This window comes from Diadema antillarum, unplaced genomic scaffold (assembly GCF_040938485.1).
Source record: "Diadema antillarum isolate AM-2024a unplaced genomic scaffold, OU_Dant_1.0 scf00000168, whole genome shotgun sequence".
Taxonomy (NCBI): Eukaryota; Metazoa; Echinodermata; class Echinoidea; order Diadematoida; family Diadematidae; genus Diadema; species Diadema antillarum.
Window position 1 is genome coordinate 24,926 of NW_027271057.1, and position 25,769 is coordinate 50,694.

The 25,769-nt window shown below is 38.2% G+C and overlaps 1 protein-coding gene across 1 annotated transcript; it reads left to right on the forward strand.

The window, feature by feature from the left end:
* The first annotated feature begins 179 nt into the window (after positions 1-179).
* LOC139722640 (uncharacterized) lies at positions 180-25,769 on the forward strand. The gene is made up of 10 exons (XM_071633934.1): positions 180-195; positions 3,170-3,302; positions 7,620-7,692; positions 9,375-9,473; positions 12,986-13,047; positions 15,052-16,407; positions 16,876-17,296; positions 17,491-17,596; positions 24,648-24,795; positions 25,432-25,769. Exons 2-10 carry the CDS (start codon positions 3,218-3,220, stop codon positions 25,542-25,544), a joined length of 2,463 nt encoding a protein of 820 aa, XP_071490035.1. The 5' UTR covers positions 180-195; positions 3,170-3,217; the 3' UTR covers positions 25,545-25,769.

The window sequence follows — 25,769 nt, forward strand, 5'->3', positions numbered from 1 at the left end:
ACTCAAGAACATATTAAGTCAAGTGCAAGCAAGACGGCAACGGCATTCTGACCAAACTCCCGTGAATGTGAAACGAATGCGTTTGAATAATTAGCTACCACACACGCGAATGGCTACGTGTCGGACTGAGGTATTCATGGTTAACATTAAAAACACGGCATAACCTCATGGAAACACCTCCTCATGACATAGGAGGTTTCTAGATCTCGTTCTTTTTTTTGTGAAACCCGAGCCTAAGTAAAACTAGACTGTCAGACAGCAGTCTATCTCCAACTTCTTTATTGCAGTTGACCTACAAATTAATACAATATTGGCTCTTCTAATAATATTGCACTTGCATGCCATTGATTACTTATTAACCCTCTAGAATTCTAACTGTGTTAGAGGTTCTTGACCTACTTAAAGGACAAGTTCACCTTCATAAACATAAGGATTGAGAGAATGCAGCAATAATAGTATAACACATCAGTGAAAGTTTGAGGAAAATTGGACAATCGATGCAAAAGTTATGAATTTTTAAAAATTTTGTGTTGGAACCGCTGGATGAAGAGACTACTACAGCTTGTGAGTCATATGCGGTACAACAGTATAAAGAAAATGTAAAGAAAATTTTCGCACAATAAAAGAGCACTTGACTTGCCTCTTCCTAAAGGCAGGGGGAATGATACTACCCATAACATTTGTCGGTAACGAGTCGGGGGAATGTGCACTTTTTTCAAAAGATGGAATTTTGTGAAATTCTCTTTATATTTTCCTTATATTGTTGTACGCATGTGACATCTAAGTTATTCACAGACTGCAGTAGTCTTCTCATCCAGCGGTTACTGCACAAAAACTTCAAAAATTCATAACTTTTGAACGGATTGTCCGATTTTCCTCAAACTTTCAATGATGTGGTCTACTGATATTGCTACATTCTCTCAATCCTTATGTTTATGAAGGTGAGCTTGTCCTTTAAACTTTCTAACGTTTACAGTTTTAATAAGGCTATAAAGTCTACCTACTACGGCTAAACTGGCTATGTTAAGTAAATATAGATTCTGCATGTAGAACTAACGTTAGAATCTAGATTTTCGAATAGGCCTAAATATTCAATGACCATAAAAATTTATTTTTCGTGAAAATTACACATTCCATCAACTTTAATGATATGTATTAAATTTACCGGTACTGACATTTCTATGTCATTATATGTTAAGCTACATTTAATTAGTAAGGGTAACATGTTGGACCCCTACCAATTATTCCACCTGCTTTGTGGAAGCGGTTAGTCAAGTACTTTTTCATTATGCTAGAAAAGTGAATTTTTGTGGAATTCTGGATGTGACCTAACTAGTGGTAACTATACACACCGGTCGCTGTTAGCCCGACCAGAAGCTGTTAGTACGCTGTGCCTGTCGCGCTACGTACAGCGATTGGGCTGTGTATAGTTAGGTCGCTGTATAAATAGCGACAGAACGAACAAAAAGTCACACCCCTTGATTTTATGTGAGGACACAAGAAAGGTGAAATGGGTCAACCAAGTCGATATTAAGTTTTTCATATTTTCTGGAAGAGCTACCCTTCTACATTATTCTTAAGTTTGGGATCATAAAATGAATGGGAAAGGGCATTTTCAACAGTTTTTCTAAGACCCTTTTTTGTAGATCTACCATTAGAGAGTAGAGTAGTGAGATCAGGGTATGTCTTAGAGGCCCCTTTTCATTTCTTGATAACCCTTTAATTATGCACACTCTTCACTTTCAAGTCTGATAACTTTTGAAGGGATAACGCTACTGCTTGGAAAGTTGGCATTATTAATTTTAATCATGGACAAAATGTGTTGATACAGCATGATCAATATCAACTTAATCTGATAGTCCCTTCATTGTTGTTGCTGCTGTGGTTTACATCCTGTTTTTTGTCCCATTCATCACACAGCAAGCACGGTTTGGTAAAGATTAAGTGCTTGAATAGACAGACCCTGTACTTCAGAGCCTCTTTTCTCAGTTCACACTTTTCCAGAGTGTGTGCTTTCTTTCCAACATTTAGATGGGTTAGGAGAGTTCATTTCAGTTGAGCTTTACATCATTTTAAAGCTTAGAGTCTGCTCTTTTAGAATCTGCCCTTAACTAGAAATCCATGTCTGGCAACTTTTTGTTGGTTTTGTGATGCAGGGTCACATATTTTCTTTAGATTGTTGTCCACACATACAAATGTTGTACGTCATAATCTCTAGTACTTAAGTAGTCTGCTCATCCAGCGGTTCCAACACCAAAACTTTAAAAATTCATAACTTTTGCATCAATTGTCCAATTTTCCTCAAACTTTCACTGATGTGTTTTACTAAATGTTGCTGTTTTCACTCGATCCACATTTCTCTTTGAGTTTGGGTTTCCTTTAATATTACAAATAGCACCAGACTCGCAAAATTCACAAAGATAAAAACCTCAGCGTATACAGTATTATCATTAAGGACAAGTTCACCTTCATAGACATGTGTATTGACTGAATGCATCAATATTGGTAGAACACATCAGTGAGAGTTTGAGGAAAATCTGACTATCCGTTCAAAAGTTATGAATTTTTCAAGTTTCTGCTCAGTCACTGCTGGATTGGAAGACTACTACAGCTTGTGATATCACATGTGTAGAACGCTATAAAGAAAATATAAAGAAAATTCAACATATTTTCACTTTTTTCACATAATAAACACTTGACGTGCCTCTCTGAGGGCAGGGGGAATAATATTACCCTGGTCCTACCTTGACATACGTCAGTGACAAATCAAGGAAATGTGCACTTTTTTCAAAAAATTAAATTTCGTGAAATTCTCTATATATTTTCCTTGTATCATTCTACGCATGTGACATCATACACTGTAGTAGTCTTCTCATTCAGCAGTGACTACGCAGATACTTTTATAACTTGTGAACGGATTGTCCAATTTTCCTGATGGGTTCTACTAATGCACTGTGCACATTCACTCAATCCACATGTATATGAGGGTGGACTTATTAAGATAACAATTCAGCATCATGCAATAAGATGCGTTAAAGTCGTTGTTTTTTTTTTCTATCATCATGTTTGCATAGTAACATGAGTCACTGATCATGGACAATTTATGTAGAAAGGACTGTTATTGTTTCAACTCATATACAACTGTATATATTTTTTATTGCACTTGTAGGAAACCAGCACTCTTGTACTTCTTGTGTAGATCAAGTGTGACAGAAGGATGGAAGGACGGAAAATTCCAAAGGATTTTAATATCATCTGCCATCTGCAGCATCTTGAGGAAAATCTGCAAAAAGGAATAAAGCGTGAGTGCTTGCTATGCAAAGCTTGTGTGTGTATCATCAAATGTGTTGCAACAAGAGAGGCCTGCATCTTAACAAATGACATACCAGTACCTCATGTACTGTACACTATGTACATGTACATGCAGGCCAACCTCACTTGTTTCTATTTAGTCTATTTCAAGATTATATGGTCTGTTTCTTGTTAATCAATAATCTGTTGATACCTATTTTATGTTATCACACAAACTACTGTAAAACATGATATATTCGCGGCATGAATTTTTTGCGAATTGGAGCCGACGGCCTTTTTTGCGGCATGGAATTTTCGCGAACTGCCACTGGCATTCAGTGCATATAGTGTACAAAAGAACTTTCGCGTGCATTTTAATTTCGCGAATCTTCACGCTCGCGAAATTCGCGAAATTAAAATGCACACGAACATTTCTCGTTTTACAGTATTCTCACCACAGATGTTTGCAGCCGTGCTGAAATAACATTTTTGTAGGATGTGATATTGCTTGTTGGTTTCATGTAATGAGAGGCGTATCAGTTGCTGCACTGATAAACATTTGATAACAATGCAAGTACACTGTGTTCAAGTGGGCTTTCATTGGAAGTAAATCTTACAGGATTGGGAGAAGTTTCGTCAAAGTCAGACAATAAAGTAATGGGATTTTAGTGTTTCCCATATTTTCTCTGATAAGCAGTGATAGATGTACATTTTACACTGATGGTCAGGGGCAGGTCCAGGAATTCCGTAAAGAGGGGTTGCCTTTACAAAATTAAAGGGGGGCGCACGCACCCCACCCCCATTTTTTGTTCTTTTTTGTTCTTTTGTTTTAATAAAAAACTAGACTTGGAATTTGTCAACACTGACAAATTAGGTGATCCGATCTGTTCGGAAATCAATGATATTATGAGTCCTGATCCAAATAAGCATGACCATACAGGTTTCATCGGTCATGAGGGGACATTGGCCGTGTGATGTTTGGATTCTCATTTAGTAAAGGGAGTCAGACCTGCCATCTTTGGTACAGAATTCCGTATACACTAATAAAGATACAGAATGAAGTATATTTGACCTTTGACCCCACTTTGCACAGACAAGATGGCATCTGAGCAAAAAGTGGTTATTTTGTGAAATGATCCTTAATTGTAACATGGTCTTTACGTGTGCAAAATATGGGAAAGACAGGACATGTATTCACCAAGATACAGGATGAAACATTTATGACCTTTGACCCTAATTTACATACCAAAGATGGCGTCTAACGAAGTAGTTGTTATTTTATGAAATAATGTACGTGACATGAACTAAACATGTGCAAATAATGGGGGTGATGGGGCTGTTTTTCCTGAGTTATTGCAAAGAAAGTTGCAGAAAGAAAGAAATATCTCAGTACATCGAAGATAAGCTTTAATTTCAACCAAGTTTTTCGACATGATGTATGAAAGTATTGAGGGTACATTAACGATAGCCCAAAGTCTCAGCTACAACATATTAAAGTCTGGGAGAAATTCAATGAAGCATAAGTGAGCTAGTGCTCGATAAAGACAATCATGTCAATTTTCACATCTAGAAAAATTCCCTCCCATAGAGATAACACGTCATAACGAAGATAAAGAAAGAAGTACATATGACCTTTGACCCCACTTTGCACAGACAAGATGGCATCTGAGCAAAAAGTGGTTATTTTGTGAAATGATCCTTGTAACATGGTCTTTACGTGTGTGAAATATGGGAAAGACAGGACGTGTATTCACCAAGATACAGGATGAAACATTTACGACCTTTGACCCTAATTTAGATACCCAAGATGGCGTCTAACGAAGTAGTTGCTATTTTATGAAATAATGTACGTGACATGAACGAAAGATGTGCAAAATATGGTGGTGATAGCAGCTGTTTTTCCTGAGTTATTGCAAAGAAAGTTGCAGAAAGAAAGAAATATCTCAATACATCGAAGATAAGCTTTAATTTCACCCACGTTTTTTGACATGATGTCGACATCGTATGAAAAAACAAAGGTCACACTAACGATAGCCCAAAGTCTCAGCTACAACATATCAAAATCTGGGAGAAATTCACCGAAGCATAAGTGAGCTAGTGCTCGAAAAAGATAGTCATGTCAATTTTCATTTCCAGAAAAACTGCACTCCCATAGAGATAACACGTAAACTGGTCAAATTTGACAAGGTTACTTTCAATCCATTTTTACGAGGTGATGCCGTCATCCAATCAAAATTTTGTATTACCAACAAATATGAAAGAACATTAGATTAGCTACAACATACTGAAATTTGGGTGTAAATCGGCCAAGGATAAGTGAGCTACGCTCGAGTGAACTTGAAATTTGATGACGTCATTTAGAAAATTTACTTTTTTTAATTCATTAAGAAATTTGATATCTTTTAATCATTTTGCCAGCATCGCCAACCCATGAAATGACATAACAACTCATCAGCTTTCAGAATATGTAAAGAAAATGGGGGGTCACCGTCCATCCTGACGAGTAAAATCGAATTTAAAATTGGCGTTTTTTTGGCATAGTTGCACTGTATATCGCCATTGACGCGCGCGCGGAATTTCAACTTTGACGGGCCCGTATGACGTCATATTGAGTCGGATTGACTTGAAACTTACTAGAATTATTCCTTGACGCTTCAGACATCTGATACGCGTGAAAAACATAAAATTTCTATTGCATATGAGCTGTGCATGCGTATATGCGCGCGCGTGTACGCGTCCGTAAAATTTTTTCAATTTTTCAAAAAATGCTCCAAATGATCTGAAACGTGTGCAAAAAAAATTTGAGCTTGATTGGAGCATGTCAACATTTTAACGTGCGTGCTCGATTGGAGCATGTCAACATTATAATGTGCGCGTACGCGCACGTTTTAAGTGCAAGTGAATTCAGTGAAGTCAGTGGAATTGTGCACAGTGTAATCTGTCCGTCCTGTGAGCAGGGCAAGGACTTCGATGAGGACTTTGTACCTGACGAAGCTCAGCAGTAGCGAGCGAAACGTCGTACAGCAACATCTTGCCTCCGATTTCTTCAAGAGACAAACAAATATCTTTACCCCTAACTAAAACCCTATTTTACTTAAAGGTACTGTTTACCTTTTGTAATAGGGAGCAGTAATTTCAATAATGTTCAAGATATCACATTTAATTCATATGTGTAGGTCAATTGTATCACAAAACATCCTACCATGCAAAAATTCTGCAATAAAGCCTAAATTATTAGGAGATAACACTACTTTTCTCAATAAACCATAACTGTAGACGGTTTAATCTAGATACACTTTTATTATACTTCTTGTTCACATTTTGTATGTGTAACAATATTTAGCATTGATTATACTGATTAAACTTTTTACACTGGTTGTTTCTATCCCTATCTCGCATTTCAGAACTATTTTGAAGCACTAAAGCTGGGTTTTTGTTTCATCAGCAAATGGTGAATTATGCCTTTAAATGAATAATCGATAGACAATTGTACATATAACAGTAATCTGATGTGAAGGATAGTGATTTTTCTACATATTGTATTTCATAACCATGCAGATCAGTGGGAGAGTTCATTAGCATGCAGATCGATGGGAGACTTAGGAGGTGATTTTAAAATATTGCCTGATACAATGAAAACATTTACATGAAAACATGAAACTCTAGAATACTATTGTTTTTTAATTAACATCAGGTTTTGCTGAAATTTTTACAAATCTGATGTCAACTTACATGTATAAAGAAATGTGGAGGAAATCACACTGTAATGTAATAAATCTGGATGTTAAGACTGTTTACATTTTACTTCCTTCTTCCTTGTACCAACCCCCCTTTTTTTTACATACTGCTTCATGTACAGTATGTATCATGATATTGGTGAACATTTTCCAGTAGTGTTGATACCTTAAAGGGACTGTACAGTAGTTGTTAAGGTGGGGATTCATGTTTTGAACTTTCCTAAGTGAGATAATGAGAAACCTCTTATGAAATATGAAAGAGCATGTGATTTTAAGAAGGATTCAACGTTTATTTGATGATTATTGGTTTTCAAATGGCTGAGATATCCCCAAAAGTGAATAATAAAAGGCGACATGCCCCAACTTTATTAGGATCTCTTTGTTTCACCTTGTTTTTTGGATATCTCAGCCATTTCAAAACCGATTTTCATCAAATAAACTTTTGATACCCTAAGAATTGCATGCTCTTTGACATCTCATAGATTGGTTTCTGAATATCTCGCAAAGCGTTAAAAGCTAAATCCTCACCCCGACCAGAACTGTACACACCCTTTAAGTAGTAAATAAAATTGCCCATCTTTTTATTTTCAGTATTTGAAAGCCTGAAGTCAGAGGTAAAGGAGCTGTGGCAAGCCTGGGAGACCACATCAACTAATGCTAATGAGTGAGTTTTGTATGTCAAGTCTTACAAAATTTGTTGCAATAATATATTTTTATTGGGAAAGAGGTTTGCTGTAACGCCATGTGCATGTAGTCCTTCCAGGGACCATTGCTGGCAGAAGGAGAGCCTAGAAGCAGAGAGTTGAGGAGGGAAGCAACATAAGGAGAGTGTAAAGAAGGCAAATAGTGGCACTTGAAAATCAAATAAAAGGTTCAGAAATCATTGAGATTGTAGAGTAAGAGGAAGAAAAGAAAAGCAATGAAAGCTCAGAAAGTGAAGGAGAGGAGGTTGAGTGGATCCTTGAAGGGTTGCTGCATGGGAGAGAAAAAATAAAAGTTCATACAGTCCTGAAAAGGTTCTTGTGGAAAATAGGGAATGGGAGAGAATATAAAGTTAAAGTGTAGTCCTGAGGGAGAGAAAGCACTAGTTGAGAAATAACCCTGTAAAGCAACTGTACGATAGTGAGGTGGTCCTGAGAAGGTCAGTTGGGTTGTAAGCAAGAGATAAGTGGAGGAGAATCAAACTATAGTATAAGAGAAAGAAGTGGAATGAAAACGACCGAGCAAGAGATCTAGAATAACTAAGATACTCGAAGATTGACTGTCCTTCGTCAGAAGTGAGGTGTAACCTGAGAGAGTTTTGAGAAGTGAACAGAAAGTGTATGAAAGTCACGTGACAAACTTCACATTTTTTCAGTGATTAGCATGCACATTAAGAAATCATGGCATAAAAAGGCTGTCAATTTTCTGACGAAGTTTTTTTTTTTGGGGGGGGGGGTGGGGTGTTGTTAATTTGCTTCAATAAAGCAGCTTTCAACAAAACTTCACCAAATGTCCAAATTTGCAAGATTTCACTTGCAATGCTGTGAATGGCACTAAAATTCTACCTTGAGTCATGGAGCTGCTTAGTTCCATGATTGAATGGATATAATCATGTGTTAATTCTACTGTAATATGTCAAAATTCATGTACATTGTAAGGTAAAGGATTTTCTCCGGTCCCTTTAGATTCGACGTAGGCTAGGATGACTGTATTTTGCAAGCTGGATGTGTAGTTGAGGGTTGTGAAATAACAGCACTGTGTTCTCGTCTGTCTGCCTAGGCTTATGCAGTATGTCCCCAAAAAATTACAATCAGATTTTCACATCGATAACTTCCAAAATTATTTAACAATTGGAATGATATTTCAGGGAATGAAACTATAACTTCTTGCCTACATTTACAGAAAAACCCATTCAATATGGTTGAGTGGTCACAGAGAATTATGGATCCTTGTAAAAAGCATGTAATGGGTCTGTTTCTTCCAAGTTCAGCACTTGGATGCTCTTGGAACTGTGAACACAATGTATAAAACTTTAAGGGAAGAGATTCCTGACATGTTCCAAAAAGATCCTCATGTCTTTTTGACCACTGAAGCAAATTGGCTCGGTTTTCTGTAAGACATAGGGGATGCAATAAGTTACAATTTCATACCTTGAAATTGCATTTGGGTTGATTCGCTCTTTTAAAAGTTATGTTTGCAGAAAGTCCAATGACAGAGTAAAAGTGTTTTGTTTATTTCTTTCAAATAAATGAGTTTGGTTTGTAAGGAATAAGATAATTAAAGATTAGCTATAATCTTTAAGCCATGCTGATTATTGTTTGTTTGTATTTTTTTTTTTAAATTTACAAATCATTCTGTGGAAAGGAATGCGCAAGTGGCCTTGAAGGAGAAAAGCAGATGCCGGCAGTACAAGAGGGAGAACCAGATGCTACGAGCAAAAATTGCACAGCTCCAGGCAGCAAGGTACAATATTAAAGAGAAGCACTCTGGCCTCAAATTTGCCAACAGCTAGAGGTTGTCGTGGCCCGTGATACCTTCCATTGGCAGTAGTGACCGTCACATTTTTCCTTGATGCCTTCACACAAAGCCAAGTCCGCTTACAGGTTCTAGTAAATTTTGAGTGTTACAAAATGCCAAATGCAGCCAGAAAAAAAAAAAAAAAATACAGATAATGTCAAGGAGATTTATCCCTTTGCCAATATGAATGTGGTGGGTCCTGTACAAAGTTTAAGGAAATTGTGGAGTCTTAAGTAAGTGGTTGGGGCACCAGCCTTGACAGTTAAAACATTTGAGTGTTTCCTCTCATTCCAGGCTGTCATTGATAATAATGATAATAATATGAACACTTGTAATGCGCCGGTATCCATCATGAATAGATGCTCATGGCGCACAAAAGAGAGAGGCAGAAAGAAAATACCAGTGAAAAAGAGGTATGAGAGAAGGAATAAAGAAAATGTTTACGAAAAATCTTGTCTAAATAACCATTAGAAGTTGTTAGGCCTGTTAACCCATTTCCAAAGTTTGGATTTTACAATTTCCACCAGTCTCATCCGTTTTTGGTCTGCTTTAATACACTCCTCATGTTGGCACCAGCAAACATTAAGGAATTATGGATGCTTCCATTTAATAGCATCTATACATGTATGTTTTAGATTGTTTGGACTCCCCTCCTGGGCAGAGACACACAAAATATGACATTTGGAACCTCGGGCAAACCCCACAGACTCTAAAAAATTATAAATAAAATAAACTTCTGCCGTTGTAAATAATAGATCTAATAATGTTTAAAATTTACATTTGTAAGTCAGAGTTAGAGATCAAATTTCTGTGTGAGTCAAAGTAAATTCCAAGATTAAAATATGAAAAGTGTATATCGTCGCTGGGGTGACAAGACCTTGTATCTACAATTTTGGTGAAAATGACTTTTTTTTTTTTAAATGATCAAATAATCGGTTAAGTGATGTCCTGTCCAAATCCTAAGTGTCTTAACGCAAAAATGAAGCCACCACAGCATTTCCAAGGAAAGGCTATCCCATTCGCTGTAGTGCTTTGGCCGCCATGTTTTTTGGCTCCCCTGAACATTTGACATTGTGTAGATACGAGGTCTTGTCGCCCCAGCAACGATATGTTTGTTACACCATGCATTTTTATCAAATGTTAGTTGAGCATGTTATTCTCCTTTCCCATTGGATTCAACTTGCACAGAGTAGACTGGGGTAGAAAGGCAATACATATCTGATGCACCATGACACTCCCGTCTCAGGTTTCTCCGATCCAAGTTGGATGGTTTAAGATGGGTCTATGTCTTTTGAAGCTGAGGATCTCCTCTTTCAAAATTTTACATTTCTGCATCTTTAGATAACTGTTTGTGTGTTTAGTGATGCAGGGTCACCTTTTTTATGGCTTCGCCATGAAGTGTTGATTGAGGCATTATGCTTTTGGGTTGTCCATCTGTCCATCTGTCCATCTGTCCATCTGTCCATCCATCCTTCTGTCATTGCTTCCATCCTTCTGTCTGTCCGTACAATGTAACCTAAAAACCATTTGAGATATCCTAATAAAACTTGGCATATGTAAGTATGTGTGTAAAAGTTGTGCCTATCAATTTTTGAGTGCACATGCTCATGCTAAAGGTCAAAGGTCATGGTCAAATTCTGAAAATTCCACTATTTCCCCATATCTGTGCTATGCCTGAAGGTGTTTTTTTTTTTCTTTCATGAAAGATTGTGCATACATGTATCACAAGATGAAGAGTCTCCAGGAAAATTTTGGGTCTTGGGGTCAAAGGTCAAGTAAATATGCTAAAATTTAACTTTTTCTCCAAATCTTGAAAATGGCTCAAGGTGTAACTTAGTACCTAGTGCATATCCTGCCTGACAGTGATTCTCTTGAATATTTTAGGGTCAAAAGTCACAAGTCGGGTTAAAATGCAGAAATTCTATTTAATGCTCAAATTACATTTCTTCTCCGCACATTGGATATTACTCAATGCATAAACTTAATCAAACTAGGTATGGATGCATTACTCCATAGGAAAAAGTTTTGGCGTGGGGTCAAAGGTCAAGTGAAAATGTTGAAATATCTCAATTTTTTCCCATATTTTAAAAATAGCTCAAAGTAGTCATGAAAATGGATGTTACCAGGTAGTGATTATTTGAAGAGTTTAGGGCTATGGAGTTCAAGGGCAAAGGTCAAGTGAAAATGCTGAAATTCCTGTATATTTGCTCTCATAAACAATTTAGCCATCCACCCAAATTAAACCTAGTTCAAGGAGAGTAAATACTTAGCAAATTTGTGACGTTATTTCAATTTTTTGCCAATTAAGTGAAACTGTCATCTCGCATATGTACTCTAGATATTGGCAGAGGCATAGGAGTCACCATAGCGGCATTTCTAGTTTCTTGTTTTTTATCAGCAGCTGCTCTCACTAGTCTATCCTTAAAGGGAACTTAAACCCAAAGAGCAATGTGGATTGAGTGAAAGCAGCAACACTATAACACATCAGTGAAAGTTTGAAGAAAATCGGACAATCGATGCAAAAGTTATGAATTTTTAAAGTTTTGGTGTTGGAACCATTGGATGAGGAGACTACTAGAGGTTATGACGTATGATTGGACAACAATATAAAGAAAATATAAAGAAAATTCCACAAAAATTCACTTTTTCATGAAAATTACAAATTCCATCAACTTGATAGTGACATATGTTAAGGGTAGCTATTATTCCCCCTGCTTTCTGAAAGCAGTTAGTCAAATGCTCTTTCATAATGCTAGAAAAGGGAATTTTTGTTGAATTTCCTTACATTTTCTTTGTATTGTTGTCCACTCATACGTCATAACCTCTAGCAGTCTCCTCATCCAATGGTTCCAACTCCAAAACTTTAAAAATTCATAACTTTCGCATCGATTGTCTGATTTTCCTCAAACTTTCACTGATGTGTCCTACCAATGTTGCTGCTTTCACTCAATCCACATTGCTCTTTGGGTTTGCATTCCCTTTAACAGGTACAAATATTCTTAACAGATAAACACATAGCAATTTGTAATTACTTGGTTGATACTCAACCCCAGGATTTCATTCAAACTTGGTATGGTGGTAGATGGTTTGTCATCCAAGTTTCTAATATAGTCTTTTGTGATGCATTTATTCATGCACATTTGTAAGCTACCAAACTACAGCATGTATACATTGCTTGTATTTGCTATGCAAGCCTAATTTTTTGCCAGAATTTAGTCGAAAATGATATGGAGTTATATCCTGCAGCAGTCTACTCATCTAACGTTTTTGGTGACCATGCTGACATTGTTCTAAGTCTAAGTATCCCAGATAAACAATGAACACAGTACATTTGTATTGCATGACAATACTCGTTTGTTTGTTTGTGTGTGTGTGTGTGTGTGTGTGTGTGTATGAAAATCCCCAGTAGTTTAGGCATGTGCACATGTAACAGACTTTGGTTTCTCCTTTTCCTTCAGACTGAATACCTGCCAAATGGAGGAGTCCATTCCCAGATACCCACCACAAGAAGGGGCAACTGGTAAAGTTATCTCTTTTCATTCTTGAAATTCATGTGTAAGATTTTTTTTTTTGATCCTTCTGGTAGGTATATAACATTGAGGGATAGTGTATGTGTGTATGATGTCTATTAGGATATGTTGAAAACACCAGACCAGATGTCATACTGCAGATTACAAGTGTGACATTTTAACACGTGACATAGTTTCTAGTCTGCTATTGTCCTGGATTTAACAAGACTTTAATAGCAATACTAATGATATACATCAGTCATTAACTTCGTATGTGAGACATTTTTGTAAGTATAGATATTGTTGATCAGAGACATGAAGGATCTGCATTTTCATAATCAATATCTTATCAGTTAATATAAACCTAGCAGTTGAGAAGAGGCATTTAATATCCTGGCTGTACTTTGTCTGATTTGGACTTTTTAGGTACGTTTCTCTTTTAATACATCTTCCTTTCATACAAACTGGTTATTTTGTGTGAATATTTGATGGGGAAAAAACGATCCCATTTAATGCTAAAACATAGTTCTCAGAAGGGCTCAGAATGCATCTTCCATCATTTGGAATTTGCTTGCAATATTTGAAGGGTCCACCAAGAGGCTTGTCTTGCTGATGTGATTTGCCTGGATGATGAGTTGGTTTTTAGTATTTTGGGATCATGAGTTTGAAGTAATAAAAGTTGGTGTACCGGACATTTATTCTTGCAGCGTCCTCCCTGTTCAACAGTGAGTAGGATGAACATTACCAGTACCTGATGATTGAAACATGCCCTAGCTGTAGTATTGAATCGCATGCAGGTAACAGGTATCATGTTCAAAGCCCAAACAAAGTTCTTTCATACTTTCAGAACTGACGATCTTTGCTCTAATCCGTACACTTATGTATAAGAAATGTGTGAAAGAACACCATAATATTTACATGATTATCATCTGGTAATGATGAGAAATGTGAAATATGAACGAAAAAGTTCACTGAAAGTACCAGAGTTTCAGAGCTTACCCAATCGTGGTTGCTACAGAATGTTTTACAGTGATAACATCGATTACAATATATAGGGCCTTAACAGTATCCATTGCTTGCGAAAGTGAATTGCTTGCAGTTTGTTCTGCATTCCGATTTAATATTTAAGAATTGATCATCAGGAACTAGCAGCAGTCTACACAACCACTACTGAACAGGGGAGGGTTCTTCCAGAAATAAAGTTTGTATACTGACTTTTATTGTTAAATTCACACTCTTTGATTCCTTGAATACCTTTGAATTTCCTTTGAATACTACAAACAACTTTGATAACTTGGCAAATCATGCCAGCCAGACAAGTTTCTTGGTAGATCTGTCTCATAAATAGCAAAAAAATTCCAAATGGTTTAAGATGAATGTTAAGGTCCCACCAAGTACTATGTTTTGGCTTGAACTATTGTCTCATCCAATTAATGTGATAAAAATAATGTGCCTTGAAAGTGTTACCTGATATTGCCCCATTACGGCCATGTTCCTACATGTATTATATAGATATATATCCAATGCTCGATTATGTGGGGGCAACTATACATGTAACTGAAGAATGTCTAGTTTTTCAACATTTCAGAAAGGGAATATCAGACTTCAGAGGCATGCTGAGACATATAATGCAACCAAAATCAAAAGCAGCAGTAGGTGACACCTGTACAGTGCCATGGTAGGGCAGTAAATATGCTAAATTGATAGCCATTTTCCCCATCTCATTTTGCCATCTAGTAGATTTATCTTCCATCAGGAGTACAATCAATTGTGATAGATAAAAACATTACGTTGATGAAAATAAATTAGCAGACACTTCTCTTTTTTCTTTTTTAAATAATTGGTGGATACTGAATCAATTTGTACACCTAAAATACCAGTGTGTAATGAATCTTCGTATTGACATTCTAGAACAATTGATGCATGATGACAGTACTGTTTGATGAGAAATTGGATATCTTGTTCAGCAATTTTGTTGATTTCTGCTTAAACTTTGAAGATTTTATTTGTTCCAGACTCTTGTCAGAATGATACCGTGTCAGACCGGATAGAAAGGAAAGTCAGCAAGCTCTCCACTAACAAGCAGAAGAAAAAGGTACGCTACCAAGAAGTGCCGCTGGAGAAGAGGAGTCCATCCTCTTCAGGTATTTTGCTGGGAAATGGAAGGCAGACTTCTCGGGATGAAAAAGAACATGCAACTAAAAGAATTGACAGAGGAGGTTCATCAGGACAGGGCCAAGCAATGGAATTGGATTCCAGTGATTGCATATTTGTTCCAGACACAGAATTTATACCTGAAGATCATGCAAACACTGGTAAAACGAGTGATAATAGTAGTGATTGTGAAGTAGAAGGGAATGGGTTAAACTCCAGTGTAATCCTGCACAATACCAGTGCTTTTGCAGGGAATGATGGAATGGGGACATTTAGGAGAGCAAAGAGTAACAAGCATTTAGTGCTCAAGAGAGTCATCTGTGTCCCAGAAACATTGCCTACAGATTGTCCTGACCTTCCTGACGAAGATCACCACTTTCAAGAACACCAGCACCACCTGCTACCCCTTGACTCATCAACCCCAGTGATATCTGTTTCATCTCAGAACAACATGCAGAAAGACGCATTCTGTAAGAGTGAGGCTTCGCCACCTTTGGGAAAGAGGTGTGGCAGTAAGATGAAGATACCCCAGTCAGAGTCTCAGCTCTCTGTGGATTACTCAACAACTCAAATGTCTCCAACATTTTATGGCACTGAGGGTAGGAAGTTCACTTCAAGTAATGCAGAAGTACAAGAACAATGTCGCATTACCCAAGCTTCATCGATACAAGCAGGATCATCTTTGAGTGGATCAAGAAAATACAAAGAGAAACACAAGAACAAGCTGTCACCACATCCAGGGGATTCATGGATGGATGATTACCAGAAGGAAAATGGTCCAGCAGAAAGTAGTAGTGAGAATGATGATTCAGCAGAGCTTCATAGAAGCCCAGTGACAAGTCCTGGATGTTATGAGAGTGGAAATTCTGAAACATCTTTTCTTCTTCTCCAGCCACCACCAGATCATGAAATCATCTCAAGCACCAAAAGTGGAGGACATTACATGAAACAGAAGCATGATGATACAAACAGTTTATCCATTGCAAAGGTTACAATGACAGGGCATAGGAAGCGACCCATAGATTCAGAGAGGGAAGCATGTGCAGATCTGAGCTTATGCAAGAGGAAAAGAATGCATATGGATGCAATAAGTGATAATTGTCTTGAGACATCTCCAGCTGGTAAACTGTCTGCATCTCATCGTGGTGCTAAAGCAAGTGAAGAAGCCAGAAGGGGTGGAAATTCCAGAGATAAGAATCCTGGTGATAGCCTAGAAAGTAGACTTCATTGGTCATCAAAACTTCAGGTAGCCCCATTATCAAAGTACTGGAATGATGATGGCAGACCATCTGTGAGTTCTATTGATATTGAACAGACATCTACAAACAGAGCGAGACCCTTGGTTCAGACAACACTGTCAGCTAAATCTTTCAAGCAAGTCACAAGCAAAGCAAGTGGTATGCAGCCCAAGCACACTGGACATTTCTGTACAGATGCAATGAATGATATGTGCCACCAAAAGACAGTTCAAAATGTCATGGTTACAGATGATATATGTCAGGAAGAAAATCTTCACGTTAAGAGAGATAATACATTTAAAGTACCTCTTTTACCCAAGAGTTATAATCTTAGCAGTGGCCATCATGACAACAGGGGACAATTGGCATCATTACAAAAGGAATCAATAAAAGGCAAGGAGGCGAGGCATGACTACTATGAACAAGGTGTATGTGTGTCTGAAATAGATGAAGAGCAGAGAGTTAGTAGTTTGAACCTGATGCTGTGTGCCCCTAATGGCAGTATTGACCCTGCTGTTAGATCCAGCTTTCTGGAAGACAAGAGTGATGAAGAGGATCAATCAGAGAGTCCAAGGGAGACTGCATCATACAGACACAGAACTGTTCATGAACAAAATGACGATGAGAATCTGGAGTTTGTTAATGACAGCTTTGCAGACATGTTTGAAGATGAGGCATTCAATTCAGGCAAGGCAGATATGAGAGAAAATTGCCAAGATGATGAGGAGGAAGAGAAGGAAAAAGATCAGTTGTCAAAGAGCAGCGTAGGATTCATTGATGCTGAGGAAATACTGCCTGGAGTTGATCCAGAGAATCAGACTGATGGAAGTCACTGTGAACCAAGTAGCCACCTGACAGACTTTGACAGGTGAGCTTAGCTTCTTTCTTCCAGTGGTAAAGCTACTCATGGTTACTTAAGAATGAAACAGTGTTGAAACAAGAAGCAAGAATCAGTCAGTATCATACCAAACAAACAGTTCATCTCAAATTGGTGACCTTTATGTGCAAGAATTCAGTATCCCTTCTCCATAACACCAGCCCATGTGCTTGTTTTCCCCTCAGTGTTCCAGTGAAGAAGGAGGCACTACCCTACAAGTTTAAGGACGTAGTAAGAAAGAGGCATGAAAGACAGAAACTGAAAGGCTTTGACTGCAAGGAGTGTGCTTCAGTAAGTGATCACTTTACAAGCTGTATGTCATTCCATAGACAGGACCTTTCCAGTTTCTTGTGGGTTCACCTATTCATCTTCTTTGCTTGTTAAAGATAATATAAAGTTTTGGTACCTCAAAAGTTTCCCTGAATTTCCTTGTCTTACGGTGTAGTTTGTGTTTCAGGTTAAAGTACCTTTCATATAACTGACACTGTGAGACTTACTCGCCCCAAAGTGCTCTCATGTCTTAGTAATCATGCAATAATGGTTTCGTACCAGAGCCGTCGACGGCCAGCGCATGCGCACACAGACATCTTATCCGTTCATGGATTTGAAATTTGCACTGACCGTCAATTCAGTGTAGCTCTCCCAAGGTCCTCTCGACCGAGTCACATTCAATCATCAATTCGAACAGAAAGGGACTATTGGCAGAACCAAACGTTGCTCGAAGCCTGTTGTCAATACTTCAACTTAACTGGTGAGTCTTCAAATTGAAGAAATTTTTGAATTTTTAGGTTGATATTTACCCGCGATACTACGTCTGTCGTAATCCTGAATGCTACAATGCGCAGCCTCATTACGCTATGCGTATGGGGCTGCTGGTCGCAGTTAATTGCATGATTACTAAGACATGAGAGCACTTTGGGGCGAGTAAGTCTCACAGTGTTAGTTATATGAAAGGTACTTTAACCTGAAACACAAACTAAGACAAGGAAATTCAGGGAGACTTTTGAGGTACTGGTACCAAAACTTTATATTATCTTTAGATATCTTATTTACTGAGTACATTATTCATATCCATATGTGTACCTTTCCCTTTCTACATGATCTACAGCTATCTACGTCTCGGGTTCTAGCTTCCCTACCTCCTCAATCCCTCTTGTTTCAGCCTACATACGTGCTGTGAAAAATCCTGCTCACTGTTAGAATCATACACCATATGTGACCGGCGACAACGGTTTCAGGCAAAAGTCTGGAATTTTGAAAATCCATTTTTTCACTGAATCACATAGCCCATTTCCTAAGCTTTGCATTGATAAAAACACTTGTATTCTTCGGCACCATAAGTGGGCATAGAACGAGAAATGAAATGCACTTCTTTGAAGATTCACCTCTTTCTCAAAGACAATGTCCGAGCAGCGATGCGAGGGGAGAATCACCCATCCATACGATGGTGCCAATCGATGTTAAGCTCCGCCTCTAGCAACCACATCACCTTCTGATTGGCTCACTGAGAGAGTCAAATTTCCCCGGGCACCCTCCTCAGAGCTCAGAGTATGGAGCCGAAAAACAATGCATTTCGCTCGGGTTTGTTTACCAGTACGTCTTTCAAGATGGCGAATACGATAATTGCACGTATGATGTACATGTACATTGTGTATGGTGCACACATTACGCAATGGCATCCACATGCCATGACCGTGTGCATGTAACAGAAGCGGTGGCGAATCCACACATTTACAAATCGCGTTTTCATTGTGGTTGATTTGTCTTTATCATTGGCGACCCTTTTGAAGGGAGAAAATTGCTAGTGCTGGCAAGGGTCATGCTTCCTGTTTGTTTTGCTTTTACAAGACATGCATATGCTGCTTTGTTCGGTGGTGCTAATTAAATTAAAACAAACAAACAAACAAACACGACTCGTAAGTTTGGTGCGATCTTGACGTGTAGTATTTGAACATAATTGGTCACATGTGACCGCTCCTTTCCTCTCATCTACCTTCCATTGAGTCAGTCTGCTGTCATAATTTTTACTACATGTACAAGTAGACAAATGTGAGAATATTTAGTTTTCTTTTCACACGATTATGTCATGCTACATGATTTTTTGTTTCACTTCCGTTGTCGAACATTGCGGTAGAATAGTTTGGATAGAAAGCCAAACGAAGAGCACGCCTACAGAGCGAACGTATATAAACCACTATAGCAAGAACAATGGAGCATGTAATCGTGCACGCGTGGACAAAGCATTCCCCAAACGCTGCAACTGGTGTCTCCGAAAGCCAAATTATGTAAATGTATGCGACGCACCAGCCAATCGCATGCGAGACCATGCGCCGTAGCAACGCTGGGGATATTGGCACGGCATTCGAAAGAAGCTTGAAACTGACAAATGCGATCCAACATAGGGTGCTTAAAATTCCAATTTCAATAGGAAAAACTTAGTCTTATGCTATGAAATTTAGTGTAGATGTAGAAACATATCAAAGATTCGATTTCTGCAAAAAACCTAAATCGACAAAAATAATGGTCAAAATCTTTGTACCCCGCCTAGGAGGGAATTTGCTCTTGCGACTTTTGCCTGAAACCGTTGTCGCGGGTCACATATACATGGCCGGCAGAACCGTGGGGGCTGTGGGGGCTCGTGCCCCCACACTTTTTGTGCACCATACAAAGGAATACATATTAAAGGTGTCATCACTTTGGGCCCCCACACTTTTTTTAACCCGGAAGTACGTAAGTGGCACTTAAAGGACAAGTTCACCTTCATAAACATAAGGATTGAGAAAATGCAACAATATTAGTAGAACACATCAGTGAAAGTTTGAGGAAAATTGGACAATCGATGCAAAAGTTATGAATTTTTTAAATTTTTGTGTTGGAACCGCTGGATGAGGAGACTACGACAGCTTGTGAGTCATATGTGTACAACAGTATAAAGAAAATGTAAAAGAAAATTCAACATATTTTCACTTTTTTCGCATAATAAAAGAGCACTTGACTTGCCTCTTTCTAAAGGCAGGGGGAATAATATTACCCATAACATGTGTCGGTAAGGAGTCAGGGAAATGTGTACTTTTTTCAAAAGATGGAATTTTGTGAAATTCTCTTTATATTTTCCTTATATTGTTGTACGCATGTGACATCTAAGTTATTCATACACAGCAGTAGTCTTCTCATCCAGCGGGTACTGCACAAAAACTTCAAAAATTCATAACTTTTGAACGGATTGTCTGATTTTCCTCAAACTTTCAATGATGTGTTCTACTAATATTGCTACATTCTCTCAATCCTTATGTTTATGAAGGTGAACTTGTCCTTTAATAGAAATAGATAGAGATCTTGAAGTGTGAGGGTGGTAAGGTTATGTTTTTCAGTGAAGACCTTTATTTTTGTTTTGGATTTGTTTTTTTGTTTTTTAAGCTGAGGACCTTTTTTTATTTTTTTTGCTTGTCAGCTGAAGAAACCTGGAAATGGAAGGGGAGAGATGAGCCAAGGACTTTTTTTTTTTGCTTGTTAGCTCATGAAACCCGGAAGTGGGCCCCCACACTTTTGAAAACGCTCCACCGGCCCTGATGTATGTAATGCTGTCAGTTTGTTCCCACTCTATGCTCCTTTTCTCTGGCTCTTCGTGTCCCTTTTTTCTGACTTTTTGACACACTCAGATACTAGCCATTTGCTTTCATGTACATGGGATGATAGGCTTGAAATTGATGACATATATTTCTCCACAAGTATCTTCATTTTTCTTTGTTCATACTTACTTTTTGTTTTGTTTCCCCCATCTGTCTGTCTCTTCTCTTCCTAGTTCAGGCGCAGCGATATGGTGCAATTAACTCACCAAAAGCTTTTGACTTCACTACCTTATTAAATTTGCATAAAGTAAACAGCTTGTTTACGCAAAACCGCTGGGGAAGTGTTGCAGGACAATCGCAATATCTTGCCTCAGAAGCCATCAAATGATAAAATCTATACAGCAAATTGACAGAGAAACTATTCTCTAAATGGCAATGTTAGTTATTTGGGGTTTTATTGAGGATAAACCTGTGAAAATAATATGGAAACTTAGCCTCCAAAAAATAAATTTTGGTCTCTGAAAAAGTGTTAATTTTTCACATTTTTCTATATTGCCCCAAAATGAAACTTCAGTGTATGACTTGTGGTAGTATGTCCATACTGTGTTCCAAATATCAATTCTCTAATATTGTCGCATGGTTATGTCGGGAGCAAACCTAGACCACTGTCATTTGTGACCCACATAAAATCCATAGCGTAAGCATTATGCATTCCAGTGTTCATTCGGTTTTCATGCTGCATGAAACAGTTGAAGCACGTTGCAGAGTTCATTTCTCACCCACCCACCACCCTTCCTGCGGACCGAAACTGATCTCTGTTGCCGTGCGCCGAACCTGACACCACTAATTGGTGTGCACTGTCCAATTGAGAATGCATGCGCAGGAGGATGATCTAGTTGTGCATGTCCAGTATTTTCTCTAAAATTAGGTTGTCTATTTGCTCTGATTTTAACCTAACTATTAATTGTGCAAACGTGAAACTTCGCAGGTAGTGAGTCTGGGGTATATAGACTAGCAATATGTTAATCAAGTGCATATGCTATACATAGCAGACTTGTGTCAGGAAATAATCATAACCCTTTCCCCACGATCGACTCAAACAGAAAAATGCAAATATCTTGAAAGATACATCAGCATTTTTGCCCAAAATTCAGATGAAGGATGATATATTCATATTAGATACATATGTGGAGTTTCAAGGGATTTGGTGGTAAAATAAGGGAAATATGAGGAGGTGAACTTTCAAGATTTTTTGTCCTTTGCTCTGCACAGTGCTTCGATGACCACTAGGAATTCAAAAGCTTACGCCCCTTTTCGAGGAGTTAATTGCACCGTATCGCTGGGCCTGAGTTTTGATCACATGATCTACCAGGCATCTTCATCTATCTCAGTCATTGTCAGTAACTCTGTCTCTCCCTTCCACATCTTTTCTGTTTTCTGGTTTGTTTGTTTGTTTGTTTTCTTTTTTTCAACCATAAAGATGTCAGTCAAGTTTATATGTTAGGACCTGCCTGGATATGCACTCTCAGCATTGTGTGCTTTGTTATCACAATCAAATTTAAAAAGGATGCTTTCCTCCTGTACAAGCTACCATACTTTCACGTGGAGATGGCATGCAAATCATAAAAGAAAGAGAGAAAAAAAAGAAGTTACAAATTGTAGCTCAGACTACCTTCTTGTTCAGTGATTGGAAATTAAGATATTCTTGATGACAGAGCAGAAGCTTCTGTTTCGTACATAGTGATGATAGAGACAATGAGGATTTTACAGTAGGAAGAACATACGTGACCGGCGACAACGGTTTCAGTCAAAAGTCGGGAATTTTGAAAATTCATTTTTTCACTGAATCACATTGCCCATTTCCTAAGCTTTGCATTGATATAAAACACTTGTATTCTTCGGCACCATAAGTGGGCATACAAAGAGAAATGAAATGCACTTTTAAAGTTGTTAGCCTGACAAAATTGCGTGAAAACAGGCTTTGAAGATTCACCTCTTTCTCAAAGACAATGTCCGAGCGGCGATGCGAGGGGAGAATCACCCATCCGTACGATGGTGCCGATGTTAAGCCCTGCCTCTAGCAACCACATCGCCTTCTGATTGGCTCACTGAGAGAGTCAAATTTCCCGGGCACCTTCCTCGGAGCTCAGCGTATGGAGCCGAAAAACAATGCGTTTCGCTCGGTTTTGTTTACCAGTACGTCTTTCAAGATGGCGAATACGATAATTGCACGTATGGTGTACATGTGCATGACGTGTATGGTGCACGTATTACGCAATGGCATCCACACGCCATGACTGTGTGCATGTGTAACAGGAGCGGTGGCGAATCCACACATTTACAAATTGTGTTTTCATTGTGGTTGATTTGTCTTTATCATTGGCGACCCTTTTGCTTAAATTAAAAAAAAAAAAAAAAACCCAAACACGACTCGTTAGTTTGGTGCGATTTTGATGTGTAGTATTTGAATATAATTGGTCACATGTGACCGCTCCTTTCCTCTTATCTGCCTTCCATTGAGGCAGTCTGCTGTCATAATCTTTACTACATGTACAAGTAGACAAATTTGAGAATATTTAGGTTTTTTTTTCACACGATTATGTCATGCTACACGATTTTTGTTTCACTTCCGTTGTCGAACATTGCGTTAGAATAGTTTGGACAGAAAGCCAAACGAAGAGCACGCACTACAGAGCGAGCGTATAAACCACTCTAGCAAGAACAATGGAGCATGTAATCGTGCACGCGTGGACAAAGCATTCCCCACACGCTGCAACTGGTGTCTCCGAAAGCCGAATTATGGAAATGTATGCGACGCACCAGCCAATCTCATGCGAGACCATGCGCCGTAGCAACACTGGGGAAATTGGCGCGGCGTTCGAAAGAAACTCGAAACTGACGAGTGCGATCCAACATAGGGTGCTTAAAATTCCATTTTCGATAGGAAAAACTTAGTCTTATGCTATGAAATTTAGTGTAGATGTAGAAAACATATCAAAGATTCGATTTCTGCAAAAAACCTAAATCGACAAAAATGATAGTCAAAATCTTTGTACCCCGCCTAGAAGGGAATTTGCTCTTGCGACTTTTGCCTGAAACCGTTGTCGCGGGTCACATACTGTTTATGTGTGTGTTTGTGTTTTGCATGAGTGTGGGTATGGATGCATATGAGCACATGGCCTGAGAGTAAATTAAAGTATTGGTACAATTGGTTATGAGTTGAGCAGTCAGCCTGTCAACTTGTATACAAGGACTGCGTCATGGTGGAGGCAATACGTCAGTCCTGCTGCCCTGTCACAAAAATCTCTGCCTTAAAAAAAAAACTTGCACGGCTTGTGAGCTAGCAAAACTTTAAACCACATAGCACTTCTGTTTAAAAAAGACATAAACTACCCTACCATCTGACACTTGAAAAGACATAGTTAATTCCGTATTGCCTTTTCAAATGCAATTTTGAGCCTGCCTGGTACTTTAGCTATCACTTGAGTTCTTTGTCCACCATCCATCTTTAGTGATATGTTGTTCTCGTATCACATTTTCTCTAAAACCCATCATTAGATTTAAAGCAACTTGGAACAAATTATCTAGCAGCAGTACATTGCTACACTGTTGTATTGTAGTATTCTTTTGTGATGTGAAAGGATTTGAAAAAAAAAATCAACAAAGGATATAAAGAGACTGGAAACAGCATGAGCCAAAAATGATCTTTTGAAAAGGGCCTTTTGAAAATTTAACCAGAGTTTGCTGTTTATTCTTTTTACTGTCCATAACAGTACTATGGAAATCTTGTTTTATCGGACGAAGAACTTGCTGAGAGGATGAAGACCTGTTCCCGTCACCGTGGCCACTACAGTCCACCTAACACCCCACAGCACTACTGGTCCATTGACTTCCCAGATACACCCACATGCATGGAGAGAGGTATGATGATGTCTGTGAGTGTGATGTACTCTTAGAACAGCAGGTAGGAACATCTTTGTGTCTTTGCAGAAGATTCTGCACATACGAAAACATGTTCGCTTCAGGTTAACATAGTGTGCATAGGTAATGGGCATGATACCTACATTTTTTCATTGCATAAATCATATAACATGGTGCTGGGAGAACACTGAAATTGGATGTTGTTAATTTGTGTGACATCCAATACACTACCAAAGAGAAATTTCACAAACATGACAGAAAAAGAGGAAGAAATTGACATACAAAGTATTTATTCAGATTTGAGATGGATCTCATAACATTTTGATGAGAATAAAAGTCCAGGAATACTTTTGGACTTGTAAATACGTATATCAGCTACAATATTTATTCCTACCTCTTCTCTTAACAATGTCTGCATGTTAGGCATACCATTTTTTGTTTACAATTGTTAGTTACTCGTATCTGACAGGGATCAGCCTGTAAAAGGCCTATGGGCTTATTGACTCCTCCAGTTTTTATATATCCTTGTAGTTTACATGATGTAAGTCTCAAATTTTTATATTTCATTTGTGTTTTTTTAAACAATATGGAAATAAATGAATTCAATCATTTATTTACTTGTACTTCCATCCCCAGGTTACATGCAAGAAGGGGTGGGAGAGATTCCAAAGAAGAAACGAAAGAACAGATACAGACATAACTTTAACAAGGCTGAAGTGGACAAGAGACCTGAGAATCGGGAGGTATAATTGTGAGGACTTGGTGTTGATGCACTGAAAATAGCCTCAGTGTACTTCTGCTGATGCACTCAAATTCAGGGATATTCATTGCACACAGCTAATTTCTGGTGTTTGCAGTTAAGTTGATGCAACATGATACCTTCAGGTCATTTCTATTACTGGCATGTGTGTTGTGAAATTATTGATTTATTATGGGAAGGTCACACAAGTTTTAGTAATCAGGAAAAAGAAATT

Excerpts from the sequence above, each read along its gene's own strand:
- LOC139722640 (XM_071633934.1), top strand. The coding sequence starts at position 3,218 with ATGGAAGGACGGAAAATTCCAAAGGATTTTAATATCATCTGCCATCTG. Across the intron at positions 9,474-12,985 it reads GCACAGCTCCAGGCAGCAAG|ACTGAATACCTGCCAAATGG; the intron begins GTACAATATTAA and ends CTTTTCCTTCAG. Across the intron at positions 17,297-17,490 it reads CACCTGACAGACTTTGACAG|TGTTCCAGTGAAGAAGGAGG; the intron begins GTGAGCTTAGCT and ends TTTTCCCCTCAG.